The 25,873-nt window shown below is 41.6% G+C and overlaps 4 protein-coding genes and 2 long non-coding RNA genes across 10 annotated transcripts; 2 read left to right on the top strand and 4 right to left on the bottom strand.

Moving 5' to 3' along the window:
- Positions 1-632: 632 nt before the first annotated feature.
- Positions 633-4,163, top strand: LOC112936304 (uncharacterized). 3 transcript variants are annotated; one of them, XR_010738971.1, is made up of 4 exons: positions 633-948; positions 1,482-1,612; positions 3,424-3,666; positions 3,764-4,163. It is a non-coding gene; the product is annotated as an uncharacterized lncRNA (long non-coding RNA). The 3 variants fall into 3 exon arrangements; XR_010738970.1 differs by having other exon boundaries at positions 1,482-1,670; XR_003238416.2 differs by lacking the exons at positions 633-948; positions 1,482-1,612 and adding an exon at positions 2,042-2,185.
- A 1,727-nt stretch (positions 4,164-5,890) lies between these two features.
- Positions 5,891-6,455, bottom strand: LOC107277089 (uncharacterized). The gene is made up of 2 exons (XR_001540302.3): positions 6,308-6,455; positions 5,891-6,175 (listed from the first exon to the last, which is right to left on the bottom strand). It is a non-coding gene; the product is annotated as an uncharacterized lncRNA (long non-coding RNA).
- Positions 6,456-9,539: 3,084 nt separating this feature from the next.
- On the bottom strand, positions 9,540-10,554 carry LOC9268603 (uncharacterized). Its single transcript, XM_015757476.2, has 2 exons — positions 10,351-10,554; positions 9,540-10,259 (listed from the first exon to the last, which is right to left on the bottom strand). The coding sequence occupies exons 1-2, from the start codon at positions 10,513-10,515 to the stop codon at positions 9,660-9,662; spliced, it is 765 nt and encodes a 254-aa protein (XP_015612962.1). The 5' UTR covers positions 10,516-10,554; the 3' UTR covers positions 9,540-9,659.
- A 622-nt stretch (positions 10,555-11,176) lies between these two features.
- Positions 11,177-13,426, bottom strand: LOC4324140 (uncharacterized). The gene is made up of 4 exons (XM_015757486.3): positions 13,268-13,426; positions 12,497-12,692; positions 11,881-11,900; positions 11,177-11,583 (listed from the first exon to the last, which is right to left on the bottom strand). The coding sequence occupies exons 1-4, from the start codon at positions 13,360-13,362 to the stop codon at positions 11,553-11,555; spliced, it is 342 nt and encodes a 113-aa protein (XP_015612972.1). The 5' UTR covers positions 13,363-13,426; the 3' UTR covers positions 11,177-11,552.
- Positions 13,427-14,695: 1,269 nt separating this feature from the next.
- LOC9271420 (CDP-diacylglycerol--serine O-phosphatidyltransferase 3-like) lies at positions 14,696-20,913 on the top strand. Of its 2 annotated transcripts, none has more exons than XM_066306943.1 (13): positions 14,696-14,877; positions 15,112-15,304; positions 16,362-16,427; positions 16,575-16,634; positions 17,343-17,433; positions 17,596-17,650; positions 17,744-17,823; positions 17,914-18,030; positions 18,144-18,228; positions 18,801-18,892; positions 19,958-20,211; positions 20,353-20,441; positions 20,553-20,913. In XM_066306943.1, the coding sequence occupies exons 1-13, from the start codon at positions 14,721-14,723 to the stop codon at positions 20,675-20,677; spliced, it is 1,464 nt and encodes a 487-aa protein (XP_066163040.1). In that variant the 5' UTR covers positions 14,696-14,720; the 3' UTR covers positions 20,678-20,913. The 2 variants fall into 2 exon arrangements, 1 of the variants encoding a protein (XP_066163040.1); XR_010738969.1 differs by having other exon boundaries at positions 14,706-14,877; positions 19,958-20,183.
- A 255-nt stretch (positions 20,914-21,168) lies between these two features.
- On the bottom strand, positions 21,169-25,552 carry LOC4324139 (origin of replication complex subunit 4-like). 2 transcript variants are annotated; one of them, NM_001424553.1, is made up of 16 exons: positions 25,382-25,552; positions 25,074-25,299; positions 24,664-24,720; positions 24,321-24,368; positions 24,093-24,143; positions 23,970-24,013; positions 23,806-23,869; positions 23,529-23,615; positions 23,147-23,238; positions 22,972-23,053; positions 22,357-22,442; positions 22,150-22,259; positions 21,901-21,993; positions 21,761-21,825; positions 21,523-21,666; positions 21,169-21,386 (listed from the first exon to the last, which is right to left on the bottom strand). In NM_001424553.1, exons 1-16 carry the CDS (start codon positions 25,501-25,503, stop codon positions 21,345-21,347), a joined length of 1,413 nt encoding a protein of 470 aa, NP_001411482.1. In that variant the 5' UTR covers positions 25,504-25,552; the 3' UTR covers positions 21,169-21,344. The 2 variants fall into 2 exon arrangements, with proteins under 2 accessions (NP_001411482.1, NP_001411483.1); NM_001424554.1 differs by having other exon boundaries at positions 25,209-25,299; positions 25,382-25,503.
- Positions 25,553-25,873: the final 321 nt, after the last annotated feature.

Here is a 25,873-nt window from a genome sequence, read left to right as displayed (position 1 = left end):
AACGATTTTTCTGTTAAACTAATTATCCAATCTACAATCCGATCACACCGTTGTATTCTTTATAATTACTCCCTCCGTTTCACAAATCTAGATTCATTAACATTAATATCAATATATATGTCTAGATTCATTAACATCAATATGAATATGAAAAATGCTAGAATGACTTATATTATAGACATCATTACCATCAATATGAATATATATGTCTAGATTCATTAACATCAATATGAATATGAGAAATGCTAGAATAACTTACATTGTGAAATGGAGGAAGCAGATCTTTACAACAAGATATCGCATGATTATATTTTGATGAAAAAAACATATGTTTCAATCCATTAACACTGGTTGTTTCATATGTGACAGCGATATGTTTCAACGCGCATCTTCATAATGTTTCAGTTAATGTTTCAGTTACTGATTTTTTTTTATTTCAGCCTATATAACTTGATGTTTCACTCATTAGTCAACTGGAACATTTGACCGACCGATTTTTTTTTACATGCTGCATATGCAGGTGGTGTGATGACGTACAAACAGTCGGGCATCTGATATTTGGTGGAATATTGGACGTCCGACGTGGAGTCGTCTCCCTATTTTACATTTGAGCCCCCCCTTGTTCTCCTGCTGGGACAGGGGCCAACGCGGCCGGTTGGCACATAGGAGTGAGGAGCTGCCCCGCCGCCGGCGACCACGGCCCGCCCCGCCCCCAGCTCCCCTGCGCCGCCACCTCGGCGCCACCAGCTCCTCTGCCGCAGGACATAGATGCCTTTCTTCCACCCGTGCTCGCGGAGGTGGCTCGGCATTGGCCTTGCGGATGGGAGCAGTTGTCCTAGTGGCGCAGCTCGCGGCGGAGGGCTGGGGTCGTCGAGGGCGAGCGATGCAGAGGTGGACAGCGATGATGGCGGCTTTGGCTCGGCCGGAAAGAGCGAACAAGAGAGATAGGTAGCGATGCAGCTCGAGCTCTCCCCCTCTGACCTGGTTTTCTCCATTACAACTTTCTTTGCTGAACAGACATGTTTATGTTGTTGGGGAAATTGCTCAGTTTACATTTCCTGATTATGAGAAAATTGCTAAGACAATAGATTAGATTGTTTGTCTGCCTCTTATGTTTTTTAGTACGGATAAATCATTTTTTTATTGGCCGGTACCTTTTTGTATTTCCATAACCATAATATATATGTGTTCAATTTATTTCCTGAAATTGGTTTAAATTTGGATATTGTACCTGTTCTTGGTCTTTCAGTTAATTTTTTACAGATTACTTGACATCAACTACTGCTGTATGCCTGTATTAATCCTTACAATCTAAACATATACCACAAAAATAACGCCGTGAACTTATTTTATTCACATTCAGCAAAAGAACATTATGAGGGGAGGATGCTTATGATCTAAATATTGTTGAGTAGTTCAATGCCATAAGGTTATTGACTCCCAGTATTGACACTTGTCTTTATGGAGCACTTTTCAAACAGCTATGTATAAGTGGAAGCAATTCATCATAGAAACAAGATGGTACAAGTTAGACAAATATGTGCCTTGCATTTCTACATCAACAAAAAGGCCCTTGAAGTGATGCAATCCTCTGAATTCAAGGGGGGAAAGGGTAATTGCTGCAAAGGCATCTAAATAACCACCTTAGCATTTAGCCATCTGTACTGCAGGTAATGCTCATCTAGCATAACTGCTGTAATGCTACCGCTATTACTATGTACTGTCTATTCTGCCACCATGCATGTGTCAAATTTTGCTAGATAAATCCTGTCCACAATCTGCATATATCTAATGATTAGCTTTTAGCCTCTATGTCAACCAGCGATATACACGCTCAAATCAACATGTTAATTATAAGGCGACTGGTAGGGCACGCAAAGCATGCCGCGCATCCTTGTTTGATTCACGTAATGAATGAATGATGAGGTTTAGTGTTTTGTCCCCTGAATTAGTTGGACTGTTGGTGTGTTTTGGTATATTTTGTGTGAGGTCCTGATTTTGTTGTCTCTTTTCCTTATTAGCTCTTAAGCATAATGTTTAGAGAGATGCAGGTTATGGTGAATGGTTTTTTTTTTCTTCCAAGGCTAGTAAAATTTGGAGTCGTCCAGTTGTGCAGCTGCTCACCATGGAAAAGCTACCATATTATTGGTTACCTCAATTTGGTCTATGTCCAGTTTCAACCAAGGTTGTATTCTAAACTGTTCAGAATCATGAGGCTGAGGTCAATCCATGCTATAATCTATAGAAAATTTCTAAACTAAACTTTGTTGCAGGGTGTTTGATTCTTTCTTTTATCTAATATGTTTAGAACTCATTCCATGATATAGTTTGTATAAAATTCAGGACTAAAGCTTACTGTCAGGATTTTGAGATGGTACCTAATCACCACAGTTCGCGTTTTTTTTTTTCCAATCCGATGATTTGCCCAGTTTGGAATTTGTTGCAGTTTAGCAAACTGAGTAGTTTCTGGAAGTCATGTTTCAATCTGTTTGAGGTTACAGTTTCAACTTTGAAGTGGTGTGACGTCATCATCCTTGCCTTGGAGTTGCTGTTTCAAATTTGTGTGCCATTTGAGTTGATAAATTAGAAAGACATTGTGATATTTGAACTGCATGCTTAGACTATTAGTTGCTGAAGTGGCTACTGAAGCACTTTTTGCAGATTTAGAAAAAATGGGTACCAAAAAGTTGTTGATCTGCATAGTATGTGCAATAAATTCCAGCAGGATTTCGAACATTGGTTGGTTAGTTCAGATTATTGAGATAACATTTTCGCCAACTAAAAGCTTTCACTTGAAAACTTCATGGAGCATATTCCCCATTCTTGAGACACAACTTTGTCCAAGAACTAAATATGCCTAGGGAAGGGGTTAAGGATCAAAATTCATGTTCCCATTTCATTCTTACTATTGATATTTTACTTCAAATTGCTATGCCAAGTTGCCAACATCAGAATACATCAGCAAATTATGGAGCAAAATAGATACATTTGTGTTGATTATTTTTTTTTTGGACTTTTGATGCCCCTTAGGAATTAGGGGAATTATGTGTAGCATGTGGACAAGTTTATTTTCTTGCCAACTACATCAAGATTCTTCTGTTCATTAATATATAGAGACTTCCTCTAAAACATTATGTATTGCATTGGAGCTGGATATTGCAATATGTAATTATGTAGATAGTGGGACTATGGAATTTTAATCGCGTTGGTTCTTCCATGTTAATTTCGATGTAATTACTCCGTTCTTTTCTTTTGCAAGACTGACGCCTTGTCGTTTGTTTGCAATATTGCATTTCTTGTCAAAACTTGGATTTACTGCCATGTTAATATTAAAAGGTTAGGACTCACTGTGGCATGCCAGAATGCATACTTACTAGAAAGCAAATAACTGCTTATGCTATATTTTGCTGGTTTACAATGCAGTGCAGAGGCCTACGGAGCAAATAGCTGATGCGGAAGCCCTGTTGGACATTGCAAAAAACTTTGGTAACATCTGTGAGGTCTCAGTCAAGTGAAGGAATCACTCCCTCTGATTTCGTAACAGCAACGCTGAAGAAATTTGGGGCAATCAGGGGGCCTTGAATCTGAGGCTGCTTCATTGCGCTGGGGCGATGTTGGGCTTTCTGTGCCCCATGTCTTCAGGGCTTCACCTGGATGCTGCACTATGTAATGAAGCTCCTCCATCTTTATATAAGCACATCATTTTCTTGCTTTCCGTCTGCTTGGCCAATGACTTAAACCACTCAAATCTTAATCTTTCCAGATTTGGACCCATGAATACAGAAGTAAAGCAGCGGAAGACTGCGGTTGTCAATACAAAATGAACCGCGAGGCCAACCGAAAATATTCGTCCTGAACAGGTAGCCAACTAGGCAAGTAACCATATGCTTTTGTAATAGAGGATATAATAGACAGCAATGAAACCATAATAGCCACCTGTGCATTTCTTTCATCGTGGTATTCATTTCTCCCTCCAAATTAATCTACCATGAGTCTGTGAGGTAGATAGCAGGTCCGGTGCTATTATTCAATGCCATTGACTGGAAACTCAACATATACCTTACTAGATTCCATTTTGTAACTGTGTTGCTTACATGTTCTGAACCATAGAACCTTTCCTTTTTTTTTCTTTATTAAAGGAACATCTGGGACAGTACCATTTATATTCCTTGTCCACTATCAAGTTTCTTGTCTGGGCGTCTAGCACAGACTTTATCTTCTTTTTCATGGCAATGTATCTTGTTTATACTAGGTGAAACCCCGCGCGTTGCTACGGAAGTTTACTATTATAACAATAAATAAAAATAATGTGTAAGATAGCTTAAACAATGTAAGCTTACATAAACATAAGTTACATAAGTTGATATGAATTAAATCTAAATAATATGTAGAATGATTCTCGAAAGAAGAATAATATGTAGAATGATTTGGAGAGCTCGTGAGCTAAAAAGCCAAAGATGAACTCTAGTGCCACAGAGGATTAAAGGTCTGCATTATATGGAAATCAGCCATGGCAGACCAATCGATAGTGCCAGCCGGTTTTAAGGCGCATAAATGCTATTACTCGATTGAGAAAATGAGGACAGGGAACCGGCATCCAAGCACACGTTATTTTCTCCGATGTATGATGCGGCGCCATGATAGGCCGTGCGGGGCGAGTGAATCAAATCAACGACAGAAGCATTCGATCGAACGGTTCATATGCGATCTCATCCACCGATCGAACGACTAAGAATTAGCGATGACGTGGAACACTGAGGTTTCAGCTTTAAGTCTAACTTTATAGAAAGAAGGGATATGTATGTAATCACTGGACTTGTATACTGTTTAATGGCTTACTCTGAACAGTGGATTGATATGATGCTACGTTATATGCAGCTTGCCGACCCTGTAATATCTTTCATTGTAAAAATCTGTTTTTAGCCAATTAATAAAGTTCAGGCTGGTATAAACACCCGCCGTAGTTCCCCCTAAAAAATATGCAGCTTGCTGATTCTTCGGAGGGAGTAAAGGTAGACGCTAATAGGAGTATGTCTGTTATATTTGATATCTTGAGAAATGAGAAGGAATAAAAGGGCAAGGCTGGAGAACCTTGTTCTTGAATCTTGATGAACTGATGAAGAAAAAAAAACTATAATTTTCACGACTGCTGAAGCAACTCTTTCCTGTAGCAGACATTGTGTATTAATATTTTGTTCAACTGATTGAATGCCATATTGCCAGTCTTGGCCCATTATATATAACACGTCGCAATTTTCTTTCAAAAAACACTAGAATTTAGCTGGAATTTCAAATACTATATTTTATTGAAATTATATGTTCCAGCCCTACTCTTGATAAATGCCCTATCTTGGCCACTTCTAGTTATAACTTAATTAAAAGCAAGATAAAGAACAAGCACACTAGCGATTTTAACACATCTCCAATCATATCATATTAAGTCATTCTATCACATCTTCTCCAATCATATTGCCGTGAGACGTAGATGTGTAGACAGACCTTTCTAGTCCTCAGCATGAGACATAGATGTTTACATGGTTCTAACACAATCAGATCTACACATGTACTTAACATACGAGAGTACAGAGATTGTGTGTATACATATACCACCCTAATCTCCTACTCGGCACGAGGAAATTGGGATCCGAGGATCCATAGCATACCTAATGCCTTGACGGCGCTAAGAAATCCAACAGACACCGCTAGCACAAATCCAACTAGGAACCGTGTGCACTTAAACACGCTGATGCAAAATCTGTGCTGTCTAGCAAATAGGGCAGTGCTCAAGGCTGCAATAGCCATACCCCACGTGCAACACATAAGCACCTGCATGACCATAAATATAACTTAATCAAATTAGGAAGACGTTTGAGAGGGGGCGAATGAGTTATGAGTTAAAAGGAAAGCAAATTTGTCACTTAATATTTTATTTCCGACATAATACATCTTTTTAAGACCGCCCATATAAACAAAGTATTAATTAATTCCCTCCATTTCCAGTATAAATAATAATATGATTATTTGAGCCAGTGAACATATCATGTTGATCATGACCATCATGGTGAGCAGTGTAGTGGATATATGTCCCACGCCACAAAGGAACGGGTGTGTTGCTTGGAGGAGCAACTCCAGCAAACCCCAAATCACCTCAAACCACATAGCCACTAAGACATATCTGCACACAAAGTCGATTAGCATATTAGTCATGGTAGCTAATTATTTTAGTAAACAACAACATTGAACAAACTCTCTAAATTAACTTGGAACAAAACAACCGGGGAAAAGTGAGAACAAACTCTACACTAACCTGTAGGACAGAGGCTTGACATAAGATGTCGGTATATAAATGACACACATTACCCCGATGGCGAGGATCATCGAGATGATCCTCGCTACGTGAACGGCAATCTTCACCCTCTTGATCTCCATGTGAGCTAAAGTGGAGGGGGAGAACCTATAGAAATAAACATCAATATTTGAATAATTGATCAAACGTACAAACTATTATGATAAGATAACTAATTAACCGTTTGTTTTGGCTAATTACAACACCCTAAGTTAATAGACATCACTTAAAAGAAAACAGATAACGTGATAACAAAAATGATAAATCCAAGATAAGAATTAACAGATATCACACCTGCAAATAAACTTACAGTAATAAATATAAAAAAAATGCACTATCATTTGCACTACAAGAATATCAAACGTTCTTTGTGGATCTATGGTGAAGTGAAGTAAACGCACTGATTAGACAAAAAAGCAGTCAAAAGAGTGCACTTGCATCTGAAAAATTGTCAAGCATAATAGTATAAATATAGAGCAAAAAAAAAAAATGTCATGGTACTAGGGTTTTTTGGTACCACACTATTTCATGATATGATCTCTGGTCTTCAGTACGAATGCTACATGTCTCAGTGCATAAGCCAACTATATTTTACAAAAATATTGATATGGCAGTCTATCAGAGTAACTATGACAGAAAAAAAAAGGGACTCATTTCAAATGAATCCATAGATTAACGACGAAAATGGCATCATAAGCCAACAGAGCAGATACAGCATTCAGCAAAACCATGACTAACAGGTACAGCATCCTATGATAATCCTGAATAATTGCGCATATATGGTACTATTTAAAAATTGCAAGATTCAGTGCTGGTCTCCGTACCTATGAAGCCGCCTGGGAGAGGAGGCGAGGAAAGGCGGTGGCGGCTGCTGGCTTGCCGAGAAGACGGGAGCAGCGCCGGCTATCTCGGCGAAGATGGGAGAATTTCGAGGGCGATGCGAGGGGATCGGGATGTTGCAATAAAGAAGGATCGAGTGAGGTGGTGGATGAGGGAGATGGGGAGGGGAGGAGGCCGAGCGGGTGAGGGTTTAGGGCAGCGCGGCGGCAAGAGGCGTGAGGAGGAGTACCGGCGGCGCGGTCGACTGGAGGAGGCAGAGTAGTAAACCAATTTAACTCCTCGTTGTCGTCGACGTCGACGAATCCGTAGAGGGGTAGTGACTGAGACAGTGAGCTCCGATGGCAACCACTATTTCTCCGTCCAGCGGTCTCCATGGTCATAGAGGCGAATCTTCTTCCTCCAACCCCCTACTCTTCTTTCTCCCCCCCCTCTTCTTCTTCTCCCCTCTCTCGATCTCCATGGTGATCCAGCGGGGATGGGGATCTCCATGGAGAGTAAGGAGAGAGGAGATGAGGAGGAAGGGGGAGGAAGACGAAGAAAGCAAAGCAGCAGAGAGAGAACAGAGACGAAAGAAGAAAAAGTGTGGGAGCAGCCAACCATTCGTAGATTCGTGATCGTGCACTCGGTTCGTGACACGCGGGGCCCGTCCACCGACTACTCCATCCACACTCGCATACACCTGGTCTACGTGGACCTAGTCACTTCCTACTGGGCCACACTTGTTTGGGCCATGAACCATGATCCGAGCCCACCAATTTAGGTCTGGCCCTCTCCGTAAACTCGGTCTAACATGAGCCTTCGCCTCATGGGCTCCTCTTTGTCTATGACGGGGAGCCTGGAGAGAAATACTCCTCTAGAATAACTTTTCCAAATTACTAAATCTTTTTTCCTCTATAAAAAATCATTTAAACATTAATAATGCATATCTCGCAAACAATAATTCATTTCCTTTTCTCTTGCATTTTGCATGTCAGTGTTGTTGACGGTACTGAGGAGCACAATCGAATGCAAATCTGGAATTTTTCTTTTGCATTTTGCATGTTAATGTTAACACTGAAGCAGTTCGGGAGACGGAAATGGAGGCGGCGGCGCCTAGTGGTGACGAGAGTGGCAGATGGAGAGGCAGAGGAGGAGGTGATGGCGGCGGGGTAGCAGGCGCTGAGGCGACGCGCAGTGCAGCGTGGTGACGGATCATGCCACACGCAGCGCCGCCCTTTTTGGCCAGATCCGACACCTCGCCGTGTGGAGCTAGCCTCTCTGACAAGGGAGGTTGGATCCCTTGCAACGGTTCTTGGTGATGACGACAACGAGGCCTGGAGACGTAGAGGAGAAGTTCCGGCGCCGCGAATCTAGAGATGCCGTGCTCATGGCCGCGGTGTGTGTGCAGTGCCCGCCGAGACCGTGATAGCGTAGCCAATGACGGCGGCAAAACCTCGGCACGTGAGGCATCTAGGCAGCGGCAAGAGGGAGCGGACGACGTCACGTGGAGGTGCGGAGTGAAGAGACCGTGGAGGTGGGGTGCGACCGTGGAGCGAGCAGCGGGGAGTGCAACCATGGAGGCATGGTAGCACGCACCCGCAGAGGCGATGTGGTCGGCTTGGTGCGGCAGGGAGCTGTCGTACCCTTCACCGGGTGGCAGCACGGTGGAGGATGCTTGGGGTAGCCAGCGGTGGTGAACCTTGAGGCACGCGAAGGCTGGTCGGTGGGGGGCATCAATTTAGTCGTGTCCACATGCCGATGGTGGATGACCGGGGGTGGAGCAATGGAGTGGCTTCTGCAAAACTTTGGGTGGACAGTAGGTGAAAGCCTACCCCGGTCTTGCTGGGCCGACAACGGCGACACTTTGAGCGTTGTTTTCCCTCTAGGGGGCGTTGTCGAGACGGCCCTCTCCCTTCCTGATGGGGCCGTTGGGTGAAAACCTTGTCTTGGATCTCCTTGATACCTTGTCGGACGATGACAATGCTCTTCGTCGCTTTTCTCCTCTTTATCACCAAAAAACGTTCTCAATATGTTTGGATGGAGCCCTTGTATGGCAATGGAGGCCTGAGGGCGGGTGTGTGCTAGGGAGAGGGATCTTTCTTCTCTCTCGTCCTCTCCCTCTACAACCTCATGTTCCCACGATATTTTTGGGCGTCTTTGGGTCTGTATTTGATCATTAGCTCCTTATTGATCTAGCGGCAGCCGGTTTGATGTTGATCTTTCCTTAGGTGTGCGGGTAGACCACGTCTGTGCGTGATGGTGGTTTGGTGGTGTTTTCTCAGGATTATAGTACTGTAATTATTTTCTGCTATATTTAATGAAACTTCACACTATCAAAATTATTTGTTTAAAAAAGATAGTGAAATTCGAAAGATGAGCTAACTCTCTCCTGTGACTGAGTTCATTACTCAAGCAAAACAATTGATGGGTCTATAGATCAATAGATGTACATCCATGCCATCGAGAAACTGGTTACTACTTACTACTAGTGCTGCTACACGGTGCTATCCTTGTGACCGTGGTGGATCCCGGCCACGGCGGCGGCGCGCTCCCTGGTGGTGTCGAGGAAGTAGAGCAGTCCGCACATGAGCACGCTGCACGCCAGCATCGGGATGGGCCCGAACGTCCACATGAAGAGCGCCAGCGACGCGTAGAAGGCGCGGAGTCCCAGCGACCAGGAGTGGCTCCCCCTGTTCACCGTCCGCGCCACGTACGCCGCGAACTCCTCCCGCGCTACCGCCGCCGCCGCCGCCGCCTCCCCCTCCCCCTCGCCGGCGACGGGCGGCAGGCCGAGGAGGAAGCTGGCGTGCGCGTACAGGCGGATGGCCTGCACGTTGCAGACGAAGGCGAGCATGAAGCAGAGCGAGATGGCCAGGTACTTGACCGCGAACACCTCCCCGGTCTTGCTCCCGTACACCAGCAGCGGCGCCCCCGACGACGACGACGAGGGGGACGCCGGGGACCTTCCCGCCGTGGCGCCGAGGAAGACGCTGATGACGGAGACGAGCGTGATGGCCGTCGTGGCAAGCACCGTCGACGCCATGATGTTGTTCCGCAGCGTCTGCACGGCCAGCACGCCGTTCTTCTCCGTGTTCTGCGCCCACAAGAACGTACGACAGACAGGCTGACAATTCTAGAATCTCTAGAGAGAGATGACAAGAAGAAGAGAATCAATTGGTACCGACGGCCATCATGACGGTGACCCAGCGCTTGCGGGCGATGGCGTTGAGGCCGACGACGGTGCGGGTGGGGTGGCGGAGGACGGCGTAGAGGAGCCACAGGTGGTAGACGGCCAGCACGGCCAGGCCCAGCGGCACCAGCACAAAGTCAAGCTTCTCTTCCCGGACCATGGCTCTGCTTCCCCCAAAGCCTCTGTGCACCGCAGCGCCACCGCACAACTAACTAGCCTGGTGCTATAAGACACGGATGCTCTTACGAGTGAGACGTCGATGGTGGCAATGCACGATCTCCTAATCGTGTCTGCAGCAGAGTGTGAATTCAGAACACCCAAATCTCCTTAACTCACAGTCATTCCTCCTCCCAACTCCCAAGAAACATTTCATTCCTCCTCCCAACAAAAAAATGGCTTGTATTCATTCCTCTTCCCAATTATTCTTGGCAAACAAGCCGTAAAAGCTATCTCTTTGAACTGGGAAGCACTATGTTGGAAGCTCCTCCCAACAAAAAATGGCTTGTATTCATTCCTCTTCCCAATTATTCTTGCCAAGCAAGCCGTAAAAGCAATCTCTTTGAACTGGGAACACTATGTTGGAAGCAAGCAAGAAAGAAATTGACACCAACGCTAACGACTTGGCGCGCGGTGTATCCTGCGGCCCCCACGGGCAACGTTTTGCTGGATGCCGGAATGGGAGGTTGCCCTCTGACTTGCAGCTACCGGAATTTGCCGGGGCTGGAAAGATCCACGTCTTGATAGCGAAGTGCTAGTTGAAAACTTCCTCAGCAAACACCACGTAGTGGTTACTTTGCCATATCAGATCAACAATATGCAAGTTCAGAGCTCCAACGATAACAATATAACATACTACTAGTGGAGTATAGTATCAGCACGCTGGGCAGCAATAGATGTATCAATGACCAGTTGTCCCCTACCTAGCAAGTTCTGATGTTCAAAAGATCAAGCACCATACTTGCCAGCAATTGGATTCACTTCTACATCAATTTGTAAATTAAACTTAATAAGCTTGCATCTTTCTAAAGTACAGAGCTATAACTGATACATGTGGAGTGGAAAAAAAAGGAACAAAACAGGACAGCAGTCCAACGAATGTAGTCCTCCAGGGTTGGTGCGGTTACACGTTAATTCAGTTCAAGGAGAAACCCCACAGCTCCCTTCAAGTCTTCGGAGTTGAGTTCTTTATGCCGTGCATCAGAAGATGTGCACAATATCATACGCAAATCTGTTCATTGTTAAGGACAAACTCAAACATAAAAATTGGCATGCATTATATAATTTATATGGCATCTTCAAATGTATAACCACAATGGTCTACCTCAAATTCATGCTATGGCCTCACATAATAATGATTTACATACTCTCAGTTATGTGGCTTTAGTATGGTTCTATGGTGGTGAGCCATTATACTAGTAATCGAATCAGACCTTGCCTGACACCTATACTGAATAAGAAATACTAGATGGTTTGTGTATATATGGAAAATTGAAAATAGCAATAATATTTACAGCATCAAGGATACGTCCAAAACAGCACAAAAGACTGCAAAAAAAGCAAGGAAATAATGTTAGGCCACCATCCAAAACAGGATAAAGCTCATTATCATGAAGAAATTTGAGGAAATAATCTAGTGATGAACTATACATTGAGGCAATAGAATCCTATATTGATATTAGAATACTAGCAACACCAAACATATAGTTAAGAAAATGTGGTTGTATAACTTGAGAACATTTACCAACAGTCAACAGTAACAATTGAGATGTGAATCATTAGTTAGGGTATGAAGCTCCCAATGTTTTATACTCCTTCCATCAAAAATCTGTATTCTACCACCAAACCAGGCCACCTTTTAACAGCTAGGAAGATCCATGATAATGTCACACTATTCCTAACTAGGAGGTTTCTAACAATTTGGTTAAAATGCCAAACCCGAACAGATTGTTAAGGGATGTTCCACATTCATCAACTTTCTAAAATGATCAATCTTCCCATCATCCCATGCTTCATAATAACATAGAATATAGATTAAACATGAAAGATACAAGTTCATGTAAATCATGTTGAATGATCTGGACATTCAAGTTTTATGGAAATAAAGGTGTGCATCACAATGTTACAGCTCCAGTATGGCTTACCATAAGGCCACCAAAAACTCCTTCAATCAAAATCCTGTTCCAGCTGTCAAAGTATGTATGAATTGAAAATTTGGCCTTCAGCAAAAGCCCAAGGGATGCCACCATCATTACAAGAAGGTAGAACACGAATCCCATCAAGCCTGTGAATCCCCAGATTCCGGCAACAACTCCACTGATAATTGACAAGAATGTCCGACTGCAACGCAAAATCAATCCTCACGGTTAAGACATATCACCTTGCCATCTTGGTATAAAAGTGAAGCAGTCAAAAATAATCATCAATGACTAGAATTGCTGAAAGGGTTACGAAAAGAGTTAATAGTTAATGGGAGGTATCTAGCATCTATCTGAGCATGAAGTAGAAAAGCATGTAAACATTGAAAACTTTCAGTTGATTCATGAAGCCTGATTACTCTAATTTTAGTAGATCCTAGTGTAAGTGTGCAATTTGACCCACAGTTTCTGGCAGTATGAACTGGCCCACAGAATTACTTGATCCTTTTCTTATTATTCATAGTACTTAGATTTTGATCCTAAACTGCACCCCGAGATTTCGAAATTGCCGCAAGAAGAGCGGAAGCATGCCTACAGTGAAACTACCAGGTCGCACGGTTCCGGATTGAATCGAAAGAATTAGGGCTAATCTGAGCAGATCAAACCATGTCGTCGCATAAATCCCAGATCCAATCGAACAGACATAAGCATGACCCTACTTATCAGATCAGATCGAATTCTAAACTTTGGTTGGGGGGGGAAGAGAACGAGCGGAACCTGTAGTAGATGGATTTGACGTTGCTGGTGAGGTTCTCCGAGTGGAGGATGGGGACGTCGGCGGAGATCCCGCCGCCGGTCGCCGGCGCCGCCATCTTCCTCTTGTGTGGGTTTCTCTTCGCCGATTAGAACGAGTCAGGTGGGAGACGGATGTGCGACAGAAATCGAAGTCGTCCCAGACTCCCAGGCTACAAACCAGTATTGTGGATTTTGCATATATACCCTCCAGTATGTTTCGTTTTCTACTAACACGAGACCTAGCCTTTCATTACCTTTTTTTTTCTTAAAGAAAACGGGACAATTATAGAAAAGAAAAAAAGTGAAAATATATTTTTTTTATCGGCGTGACAGAAATATACTCGTTTCAAAACCAACAGTAACATTATACGGTCATCGCATCCGCAAAGATACGCAATCATTGACATGGCAATAGAAGCGCACGAGTTCATACCACCAAAACACACAAATTCGTGATGTCATCGGCGGTTGAGATTGTGGGAGTTTTTGAGTTCACCGTGCAAACTCATAATGTTGTGCGAGTTCACGAGCGTCCTCGGTGCGAACTCTTGGGTGGTGTGAGCAAGTTGAGAGCAATCAGAGACGCACACATAGTCACGTCAGGTGCACACAAGGGAAGGAGTGGCATCGCAAGGGTAGATGCGACGACAATGAATAATGCTTTCATGTCCTCTTCACATGAGTTCGATAAGGAATCATGGTCTCTTACTATGACAATGGTCTAATCTTATCAATATTTTATAATTGATATATCTTAAAAAAAACTGTGAAAAATCTATTTTTATTTATTTTTACTAATTATATATGAATATTACCCTTATACTTTTTTATTACTTGCCTGCTACTCTACTTGTAGTGGCCTTCAAGTAGATATGATTGTCTGATGTCAATTTATACGAAAGAATATGCTAGAGAAAAATGGACCCAAGAGTAAATTTCCTAACTTCTACTCCCTCTTTTGAACATTTTCCTAACTTCTACTCTTATTTTTCACGTGCACGCTTTAACTTTTACTTTCTCTTTTTCTACGTGCATGTTATTTAAACTACTAAACGATATATTTTTTAAATAAATCTATAGAAAAGTTTCCTTTAAAAAAACCATATTAATATATTTTTTTAATTTTAGTTAATATTTAATTAACTATGTACTATTTTATCGTTCAATTTTACGTGCGCATTGAGAAGTCTCCACCAGCCTAAAGAGCATTTTGTAGGTGTACCTGACGTTTTCTACGCTGAGTTACCCGCATATGATAAAGAATTTCATAGTATTCATGTGGGTATTTTGTCCAGAATTTCTTTGCAAACATCTCAAAGTGAAAATCCTTACCATGTTATAAACACACTTGACACTTGACAGATAAATGCATGCACATTGAGTGCCAGCTCGGGAGGCCCGCCGGGGACCTGACTACCTGATCTGCCACTGCCAGATGCCAGTGCGTCGGAGGTGGTACCCCCCGAGCTCCACCGCAGCCCAGCCCAGCCCAGATGGAGGCGATGTAAACACAGATGACGCCGACGCCTGCCCATCTTCTCGACAGCAGAGACCGCCGTCGCTTCCACAGCATTCGGCTCCCATCCATCACCGTAAGCTTCTATCTGCTTCTTGCGATCCTTCTGCGATTCTCCGTCGAATTGATCAACCCTGTGAACCCCAATGCATTTGCTACTCTCTATCATGTCTCTGATAATTTGATTGATCCTGGTTCTAATTCTTACCCTCATTACAAGCGAGCGTTCGTTCTGATTACTGATTGCGATCCTGGTTTTTTTTTTATATATATTGATCTCTCCATCCGAATTCTCTAACTGGCCATGCAGGTAGACGAGTAATCAACTCCATTGATGCCAGCGGTGAGGTGATGGAATATGGATCTAGTAACGATCAGAGGATGCAGGACATGGAAATATGGCCGTCGGACGGCGGCGGCGTGGAGGAATACGACCCGTGGACGGCTTGGCTTTACAAGCCACACACGGTCTCGGTTCTCCTTGCCGGCGCATGCCTCCTGATGTAAGTAGTCTAAATTCTCAAATACATGTGCAAGGATTGCTAGTATCTGCTTTTGCAAGAATTGTCTGAGCGTAAGGCTCTTAGGGATGTAGAAAATGGGTTAGTTTCTGTTAGTTCTTTGGAGCTTAATAGAGTTTATAACCAGTAAAATTATTTCTCAATGTGCAGATTAAATTGATATACTAATTAAGTTTGCTAGATGGTAGTAAAAGATATTAAGACTGTACTTGCTGCTCCAATTGGGAACTTAATATGGAAACCATATTTGATCCCTAACGTTTTTTGGTACGCTATGCTGAAAAATGGCAGAGAACTGTTACTGCAGCCTCTGGTATTTTTAACTGGTGTGGCTTTTGGACTTCTCAGTGATCCATATATGCATAGTTTGTGTGCCATTTGTCTTCAAAAGTAAATAGTACAAGGTATTGTGTCTTGTATGGGATACTTTCTGATGTTCAATGCCACTTCACCAAACATTTCATGGTTCAGTTGGAAATTCAGTATTCGCAATACAGGCAAACAACTATAAATCCATAACATCCACTGAGATTCTGCGCAGATTCTGGTTTTTAGCTTTTCTGTGTGAGATGTGGCTGGGATACTCAAACTCTGAAACAAACCATGTGTTTTAGTCTTGCTGGACTTGGACCACTCTCATACTAGTTACCTATAAGTTATAACCCTCAAGCGCTTGGAATAGGGAACAATTCATGGTAATTGGAAGTATGAAGAATCCAGCCCATTCTTTGAACTGGTTTCAGAGTAATGACACGAAATGAATGGCTACGATTTATTTAAGGACAGTTGCATCATGGCATGAAAAGTACTAGTTTATGCTTGAAAAATTCATAAACAATCATATATAAACACGAGCTCGTATTGGCTGCTGCTGCCTGTTACCAGTCATCTAACTTGGGTGCCAACCTATTCTATTCGTATACAAGAATTGACAATTTAACAGTTGTATTATTAGTAAAAAATGTTGTAGCTAGATCTGAACACCTTTCTTTACTTTCTCATCAGTCTGGCAGTTGGTTCACTTTTATTGTTCTCACAGCTGGGCAAGTGGGGTCCTTCATCCAGAGATTACAAGCTCTCATGATAAGGTCATACCTATTAAAAGGTATTACACTGTGAAACACATTTACTCTAAATGATAAGAATTTGTAGGATGATTTCCAATATTATTGTTTTACTGGACTTCTGTTGATGGTATGTACTAGTAAGCAACAATGCCAGGAAACTGATTCACTCACTGACATTTTCTCAGGGGTGTCTGGGCTATGATCGCAGTTTTCCTAGCATACTGCACTCTCCAAGCACCTTCAACGTAAGTGAATTATCCCTTGTTAGGTAAACCATATGTTAACAATTATCAGTGTAATAATTGTTTTTTGTCTGTCTCCAAATCTTTGCTGTATTCCAATGGTAGTTAAATAAATGTTTTTTGCATTATTGTGTCCTTGTGGATCTTTCATGACCAATTCTTCTGCATTATGGTCCCCTATTGGCTAGGGAGATTGTTACAGTCATACATTTTATTATTGGCACTGGGTGCATTATTTAGGTAATTTTTTTCTGGTAAAGTATTAAAAGATTGACATTGAAGGTGAAATGTTCTATCCTACCAAAAGCCCCGCATATATGCTTTCTAGTAAATGAGTTAAATCACATCATCTTGTCAGCAGGCATCCATTGGTCAGATATCAAATGAAATACGCTATTCTTTTCATATATGATATGTTTATGATTTAGCAAAGAAAACTCGCTCTGGCGATATTACATGTTTTTCATTTTACCAGCACCACAAAAGGCATCTATGTTCTTGATCTCACAAAACCAGATTCTCATAGTACATAATTGATTGGACCATTTACTACTTAGATTATGCTGATTTTCTGATGCAAGGAGAAGCACCTGATGTTTGGCCATTATGAGTAGATATACCTTTGTGAGAGTCTTATCTAATTTTGCTCTGTAAAGAACTATAAATACTTATGAGGATGCTAATTGATCAGGCTAATAATCTTTTGTACAGGATACTTATTAGGCCTCATCCTGCTGTGTGGCGTTTGGTGCATGGCATGGCTGTTGTGTACCTTGTTGCTCTAACTTTTCTTCTTTTCCAGGTTGGCTATGTCTACAGTTTATTGTATTCACTAACATGCTATTCTTAAAATTTACTCATTAGCCTTTCACTTGGACCATTTAAACTTGATGCTCAAGGTAGATATTGTAATTATGTGTTCAAATTTAGTCTGCTGTCTAATCTATATACCGTTTTCTTTTAGAAACGTGATGATGCCAGGCAGTTTATGAAGCACCTTCACCCTGGTCTCGGAGTTGGTAGAATATTTATGCAATACATTCACAAGGGAAAAATCACAATATCATCTATAGATATATATATTCTGATCATTTGTTTATATCAAAATGCAGAACTACCAGAGAGATCATATGGTTCTGACTGCCGTATGTATGTTCCAGAAAACCCTACCAACAGATTTATTAATATTCAAGTATGATTTTCCATATGAGCATCACTATTCACAACACTCATTTATTTTTAATGCTATTTCATCAAAATTGGTAATACGATGCACCTATAGGAGACATTGTTTGATGAATTTGTTATTGCCCATGTCTTGGGTTGGTGGGGTAAGGCAGTAATGATACGGAACCAACTTCTCCTATGGGTCTTGTCAGTTGGTTTTGAGCTCATGGAGGTTAGAAAAGCTGCCTTGACTAGTGAAATATTATTTCCTTTTATTTTAGCATATGTTCATTTAGTAAATTTTCATGAACTATTGTAACAATGCACACTTGATATCTTCTGCAGCTTACATTTAGGCACATGCTGCCAAATTTTAACGAGTGTTGGTGGGACAGTATTATATTGGATATCATGATATGTAATTGGTTTGGTGAGATCTCTGTCTTTCAAGGCAGTATCTAAATTTACAATTCATCCATCTGGTTGTTATATTTCTGAATAAAAAAATGTTATTATAGTCATACAAGTTAAAAGTATCAAAAGTTCTCACATAGCTGTTTCTTTTCTGGATGCTGATAGAGTGCTAGATTTAAGGATATCGAGTTGTCAGTGCAAAACATTAGAGGTACTGGTACAGATTAGCAGTGAATATGGGCTTTGTTATGTCGATGTTTCTCATGTTATTTCATATGTAGACTTGCTTGGTTGATTAGGACAGCTTGTCTGCAAGATAAATTTTTCGTGATTTTCAATTCTCAATCGGAACTTCCCTTTTGATATGTGTAGCAGAATGCACTAACTAGGATGTCATTGCCTTGATACTGTTTTGTCTTGGCCTGAGTATGTAGAACCTTTGAAAAGGTTCACTGTGTTTTGTTATTATCATTTTCTTTTTTAAATAACGAATATGTACGGTCGTAATTCAGTGTATGAACATCAGAAGTTTTACTGTTGTTCCATCGAAATGTTTCCATTCAACTAGTATTTTGAATCTTGATACAGGTATTTGGGCGGGGATGCACACAGTCCGTTACTTTGATGGCAAAACATACGAATGGGTTGGACTGAGCCGTCAGCCAAGCATTATGGGTAAGGTATGCTCAATTGCTCAACGAAAACACATTAATAGAAGGCATATTCCTTTTTTTTTTCAGTTTTAATCTCTTAATTTGGTTATTGCATACCTAAAAAAAATGACCAGTGGTCCAAGTTTTTGCTGTTTTGTCCTGCTATTTTATCATCCTGACACAAATACTTTCACCAATGCTTGATTATGTGCGCCAATGCTGCTGCCATAAGATTTTTTGTTTGATTATGCTGCTGCCATAAGATTGACGTTATGCAGACTGTTCGAGTGTTGAGTTAGAAGGCTGTGTATATCTTGATATAGAGGTTGTTGTTTTTTTCCCATTGTCAACAAAAGACTGTTCAAGTTAGACAACCTCTAGTGGACTTGGCAGAGTATTAACAAAAGATAAGTCATCCTATAACTGCATGTACTATGCAAGTGTAAAGATCTTAACTCCATACATGGGAGATCCCAGGCAGAATCTGGGATTTTCCCAGTGGGACTGTACAATGAATTTCTGTTGCCGCAGAAGTCAGGCTGTCTTGTCTGCAGTTTGGTATCCTTAATCCCTGAATTTCTAAGCAAGTAATTATTCCACTTTATACCATTCTCTATACAATATACATCACTTAAATACTCTGACTACATGTGGGTCATATTCATATATAGTCTCATAAGTTTTTTTTTCAAGAAAAAAGAAAGCCTCGTAGATTATGAAAAACAATTGATCACTTCTAAGGCTCCAAGCTAAAGCTACCTGCCTAAAGGGTGAGAGTTGAGCAATTGAACTATGGGCTGCATGGAAGGTATTGGCTAATCAAAATACCTCCAACCATACGCACAGGGATACTAGCCAGAAGTTGCTATATTTTGGGACGGAAGGAGTAGAATAGAAACATTAGGATAAGAATAGGAGTCTGGAACTGATTTGGTAGGATATTTTATGAATTGGACAGACAAATTCGTAAACCAGAGCATATGCATGTTTATCATGACCTCAAAATTATGATTTTGGTATCAGCTGGTTTATCCTGCGCAAGCTAGTCAAGTTCACTTTAAGTTCATTGGTTAACCACTTCCATTGTGGCAGGTAAAAAGGTCATTATGTCAGTTCACACCCGCTAAATGGGATAAGGATCAATGGCATCCTTTCATGGAGCCAAGGAGATTCATCCAAGTGTTCTGTCTCTGCGTCGGTTTCATGACAGTGGAACTTAACACCTTCTTCCTGAAATTTTGTCTCTGGATTCCTCCCAGGAACCCCTTGGTTGTGTATCGGCTGATCCTTTGGTGGTTAATTGCTATCCCGGCAATTCGTGAGTACAACACCTACTTGCAAGACAGGTCTTCTTGACATATAGATTATAATATCCTCCTACACCTTTTCTAGAATCATGAGTTCCCATCCCGGCTTTTGTTTATGGGCGTGCAATCTTTCTATTGATGGATAACTAAATATTTTTTTCAATATATCAATTATCTCAGAAAACCAGTGAAGAAGGTGGGAGCTTTTTGTTGGCTTTCGTTAGCTATATGCATGGTAGAGCTGCTTATATGCATGAAGTTTGGACACGGTGAGTTATTTTATAGTATGTAGCATATTCTTGGCAAATTAACAAGGGCATACAGTTTATGTCGATACATGCTTGGTCAGTCTTTGTGCTAACATGAATCAACATAACCAGGTTTGTTTCAAGATCCAATGCCTACTTGGTTGATTACTCTTTGGATTTGTGTGGGGATTTCTCTTGCGCTTTTCTTGCTGGAATGGTCACGAAGGGATCACTTACGCTCAATAAAGCAGCTGTAATAGCTTCATCGCAGTGTTTCTGCTCCAAACCTTCTATTACCTTGTATTTGTTTGTTTTCAAGATAACTATACATAGCTAGTCTCTTTAACTAGACCTTAAGGTAGGCAAATTTTACTTGACAATAGTTCCGCCATTACAGGCCTGAGATTGCGAGAGTTTCAAGATAATTATAATATTTGGAACAATTTTATTTGAGAAAAACAATAGCATTGCTATGCAACATGTGTTTGAGCTACTTATGAAACCTGAGCTAGATTCTCGGTATCAACGCATGCATAGGATGACAGGATTGGTTGAATGTGTATGATCTACAGAACTGAGGACAACAAATGTTCGTCCTAGGACGCTTGTCATGAGCACAAAACTGATGGTGTCAATTTTCCATGGTAATCCAGTTAAAGTTTTACTAGCACAGTAGTGCACTAGTGCGTTTACCTTGCGTTGAACTTCTCAAGTATCATCCATGCACACAAGAGGGAGGGCATCGAGTGAAATGGTGTGTTGTTAGTTTGTTACCTTGCCAGAGACCGATATACCTTTTTCATCTTCAAGGTAAATCTCTTTGCAGTAGATAGGATGTTCCAACACGGTGTTAGGGAGTAACAAAGAAGAAAGAAGTATGCCAGCACTTGAACCAGTATCAACTTAGCAAACATATAGAAACTTTTACATGTATCTTTCACGGTCAAGAAGCTTCTGCAAAACAGCCTGCAATAGTAAACCAGAGCACCATCATTCACAAAGCATGACAACCTGTTAGCGTATTGAGATAGAACGGCAAGCCACAAAAGGGGTAAGGATCAGATGATCGTTAAATTGGAAAACAGGTGGACGTTTAACTCACAGGGCAGGTCGTGTTCAACTTGAGGGACTCAGCAAGCTCACGTGAAGATATCAGAAGTTTGACAGGACGATATTCAAGCGCCTGATTTCTCCCTTTGTTGTCTGCAAAGCTAATCAACTCGCGATCCAAAAGATGCTCAAAAGCCTATATCGAAGGGGAAAAAAAAGTTGTAATTTTTTTATATTGAAATTTCAATATAATGGAAGGTTCATGAATTCTTGATTGTGCTAATACTTACTCTAAAACAAACAGTGTGTGAATATTTGTCCGACGTTTTGTAGGCATCCTGCACAGATTTGTACTCTGACAGACAACCAGTTCATCAACTTACTTAGTCTTTCCTATGACTGAACACAAATGGAGAGGAACAGATTCTACCTTTCATAATAGTGATAAAGTTGTATGAACTTTTCTCCTTATCTTCTAGCCTGTTCATGCATACAAGAATGTATAGTTCCAAAATGGAGAGATCTGCTATCGAAATTTCAGTGTCAGAAATATGGTGCCATTCATGTCCACTGTTTTATGGTGTGGAGTAATGAAGGTAGCTTTGTTTTAGCATATAAATCAATACAGCGAACAATTCCATCCTACATAAGTAAATGAGGGACAACAAACAAAATAGACCTTGCAAACTGTCCATCTTAGGCTGCCTCTGCATCGAAGATAGCGCATTCATGAAGCTTTGCATTGACAGAAGTCCAGAATCTATGTCCATGTATGACACCACTCTGAAACTGAAGGTTTCGTTCTCCTATATTTAACTGAGTACTAAAAAGTGTGGAAATGTGAAGAAAAGGGAGGATAAAAAAAAGAAGCTGCTGAAATACTTACAGAAATCTAAGGATGTGGCTTGTTGTTGCGTCAGCATCAGTGAGGGAGCTGAGAATTCCTTTGAACTTTTTGTCATTGAAAATGCTCTGAAGTGTATAGGATAACATAAACCTTGGGGGGGATTAGTTCCTTATATTGCATTGAACTCTAAAATCCCTCATTGTCGTTATGACAAAGGTGGATCCAAGCCCATGTCACTGAGACAATGAGTGGCATGAGAATGTGAACTTTCAGCAGCATACAAGGAAATCCCAAGCTTTTAATGCAATTTTCTGCACTACCTTACCTAGTTGATTATATGGATTACAATTTTGTTTTGCACAATAACACAAACAATATTATAGAACTTGATGGGATGATCACATACAGTTCCATTTAGCCTAAGAAACAGTGCCATTGCCAGTTTGCCACCATGGCTTCTTTTTAGCATAGAAAAGAACACATTCAGCATCCATTCTTGGAATAAGAAACAGAAAAACTGCCCATTAACAAAACACTCTGTGGGTATTTGTCAGCCTATTCAAATATGATTGCCGTGAGGATTATAAAGCAAGAACAGTGACCTGCAGGTTTTGTAAGCACATAAAGTGACATGTCACATTGAGCAAAGGATACAGTAATCCGTGCATTGTACTCCCTGACATACTTTGTTGGTAAGGGAGAATCTTCAGGAAGTGCTAGCAAGTGCTCCATTAACCTGCAATCATTCAAATGTCAAAAGATGGATTGAATAGAGATCTTGAGAAACAGTGAATGTTTTAGCCTGAAAAAAAAAATGCACAAGGCTAACCTCTGTAAACTATCCACTGAAGAAGGAACAAACAGAAGCTTCCTATGAGAGAACCGGGATCTAACCCTTTTCTCTAGGAGTTGGTCTGCATCCTAAAAATGAATTGATATTACAAAACAGCTCACAAAGGAAACAGTAGATTTTTCGTAGAACTATCAATGTCTAAAGTTATTAGCCACTTCAATCCCAAGTACAGCGTTGGTATCATTAATTACCACAATGCATGTGACATGCTACTGCACTAATGCATATTGTGTATCAACTACCACACGATTAAGAGGGTCATCTGAAACATGGGAGATGGTGATCTTATGACAGTGTACTAGCACACAAATTACAAACGGCTAAGATGCAGAAACATGGGAGAGGATATATTTCATACCAATCGGCAACTCACACCAATAACAACAGCTTGTGAGGTGAGAGATTGCATTGCATCAAGTAAGCTATAGAGTAACCTCTGCTTCCCCTGTAATAGGAAACCATAAATAGAATCATCTGTTATCCTGTTATCTAATAATTGCCAGCAGCAATTGTAGAAAGCAAGCTATTCCTGTAAGACAAATGTCCCATAAACCATGACGTGCTACAATTCTATGCATCTAACATTCAGCATGAATTAAGTATAGTTAAACCAGAATGCATGTATTTGTTTCAACCTGAGCAAAGAGGTCAAACTCTTCTAGGACAAAAATTATTGTCTTGTGAGCTAGTCCACACTCCCTGCAGAAGAGAGGATACAGATGACTGGACATAAATTTCAAGAATCAAGGAGTATGTCTCTATGATGTACAGATGCTCATCATCTTAACACTTCACTTACCGTAACATGTCAATCATGAATTCCGTGTTGTCATCTGAAGAAGCCTAAAAGAGATAAGATCTTTTAAAATGGTAGAGAGAACAATAATTGAGTGAGGTGAAGGCTAGAGTAGACACCACACACCATTTTGGAAAATGATAACTGATGTTCCAAACAAAGTTGCCTCGCAATTTCCTTAAAAGCAAAGTAACAAAAGCATTAGCATGGCTGCATTGGAGTTGATAAAGCATAGAAACAACTATGAAGTTAACTGAATTGGTGGACAGGAGTTAAGAGAGAGGGAGATTTGGTTCGGAGGGCATGTGGAATACGGAAATTGAACCAAAAAAGCTGGCATCAGAAAGCTCTAACCTTCGTGGCACAGTTGTCATCACTATGTAGCATCCCATTCAGCCTGATCTGAAAAAAGTTTGCACAATAATCCAACTGAACTACAAGTTAACAAAGTCTAACTAATTGTGCATTATGATATATTGTCCTTTTGGCTAGGCCATGCATTTGAGAACATAAAAATATGCAAGGAGTTTCTACATTTATCCTTGTCCCCTTCCGCCCTAAAGCGCCCTGAAACAAACTATTTTCTCGTAACATGTATGTTTATTTCACGGCCAACGTAGGTAAATCATCGATCGTGTATTACGCAAATACATGGATACATTTCTAGCAACAAGTAAAATATAACGTTTATACATACCACTGATATTGCATCAGGATGATCCTTCTTCAGATCATCTAGAACCATGTCGACCACCTGCGAAGAATTGAAATCTCAGACCCTGTTTAGATGGGACTAAAACTTTTAAGTCCCTATCACATCGGATGTTTGGACACTAATTATAAATATTAAATGTAGACTATTAATAAAACCCATCTATAATCTTGGACTAATTCGTGAGACGAATCTATTGAGCCTAATTAATCCATGATTAGCCTATGTGATGCTACAGTAAACATTCTCTAATTATGGATTAATTAGGCTTAAAAAATTTGTCTCGCGAATTAGCTTTCATTTATGTAATTAGTTTTATAAGTAGTCTATATTTAATACTCTAAATTAGTATCTAAATACATGGACTAAAGTTAAGTCCCTGATCCAAACACCACCTCAGTCCATGCCGAAACAACCCATAGCGTAAAGTCGTAGATCGCCCACTGGCACATTTCGTCGAACACCACCCCCGCATCCGAGAAAACCGCTGAAAGTGGGGCAGAAGAGTATACTAGGAAGGAAAACCTCACCGCGGCTTTTCCGCAGCCGCGGGGGCCGAGGAGTAGGACGGAGTTGTTGCAGGCTTCGGAGACGGAGCTGGCGACGAGGTACTTCAGCTTACTGTGCCCAACCCAGAACAAAGCGCGTCAGTCGCGAGGACTCCCGGGCTGATTTCGCGGGAGGGGGAGCGACTCTGGCTGACCTGTAGTTGGTGTCCGGCGAGGACCTGAGGGCGGAGTGGACGACGGCCTGGTCGCAGAGCCTGCCGCGGAGCACGGCCTGCGCTTGACTCGCCACGGACGCAGCCGCCGCCGCCGCCGCCATGTGAGTTGGAAGGAGTTGGGGATCGGGGGAAGGAGGAGGAGGAACAGCCGCCACAGCGCGGGGTGGGGCGCGGGAAAAATTAGGAGGCGGCGCCTCGGATTCGCGCCACCTCCCCACCGGGCTAGCGCCGTCTCGTGACGGCGTTACGGGTGGGTGAGCGGCCGAGCCGCGCGGGGCGACTCTGCGAGGCTGAGCGGCTGGGCTGGTGTTCCACCGCTTTGGAGATTGGACTCTGGGTGGAGGGGTCCAGCCTGGGGAATTTAACTATTTACCACTGTTAAGTACATCACTTAGAGCAAGTATAATAGTAAGCTGTAAGCCTACTATAAACTTATGTGGAGAAGAGATGTAATAAAAAGTTAAGGTGTTG

This window comes from Oryza sativa, chromosome 1 (genome assembly GCF_034140825.1).
Source record: "Oryza sativa Japonica Group chromosome 1, ASM3414082v1".
NCBI lineage: Eukaryota > Viridiplantae > Streptophyta > Magnoliopsida > Poales > Poaceae > Oryza > Oryza sativa.
The sequence above is the reverse complement of the archived record's forward strand: the minus strand, read 5'-3'. Positions and strand labels throughout refer to the sequence as shown.

Excerpts from the sequence above, each read along its gene's own strand:
- LOC9268603 (XM_015757476.2), bottom strand. The coding sequence starts at position 10,515 with ATGGTCCGGGAAGAGAAGCTTGACTTTGTGCTGGTGCCGCTGGGCCTG. Across the intron at positions 10,260-10,350 it reads GGGTCACCGTCATGATGGCC|AACACGGAGAAGAACGGCGT; the intron begins GTCGGTACCAAT and ends TTGTGGGCGCAG.
- LOC4324140 (XM_015757486.3), bottom strand. The coding sequence starts at position 13,362 with ATGGCGGCGCCGGCGACCGGCGGCGGGATCTCCGCCGACGTCCCCATC. Across the intron at positions 11,901-12,496 it reads GAGTTTTTGGTGGCCTTATG|TCTTTTGTGCTGTTTTGGAC; the intron begins GTAAGCCATACT and ends CTTTTTTTGCAG. Across the intron at positions 11,584-11,880 it reads TCTTTTGTGCTGTTTTGGAC|ATTTGCGTATGATATTGTGC; the intron begins GTATCCTTGATG and ends AACAATGAACAG.
- LOC9271420 (XM_066306943.1), top strand. The coding sequence starts at position 14,721 with ATGCCAGTGCGTCGGAGGTGGTACCCCCCGAGCTCCACCGCAGCCCAG. Across the intron at positions 16,428-16,574 it reads AAGGTCATACCTATTAAAAG|GGGTGTCTGGGCTATGATCG; the intron begins GTATTACACTGT and ends ACATTTTCTCAG. Across the intron at positions 20,212-20,352 it reads AACACCTACTTGCAAGACAG|AAAACCAGTGAAGAAGGTGG; the intron begins GTCTTCTTGACA and ends CAATTATCTCAG.
- LOC4324139 (NM_001424553.1), bottom strand. The coding sequence starts at position 25,503 with ATGGCGGCGGCGGCGGCGGCTGCGTCCGTGGCGAGTCAAGCGCAGGCC. Across the intron at positions 24,369-24,663 it reads ATCCTGATGCAATATCAGTG|ATCAGGCTGAATGGGATGCT; the intron begins GTATGTATAAAC and ends AACTTTTTTCAG. Across the intron at positions 22,260-22,356 it reads AGCCACATCCTTAGATTTCT|TTTCAGAGTGGTGTCATACA; the intron begins GTAAGTATTTCA and ends CGAAACCTTCAG.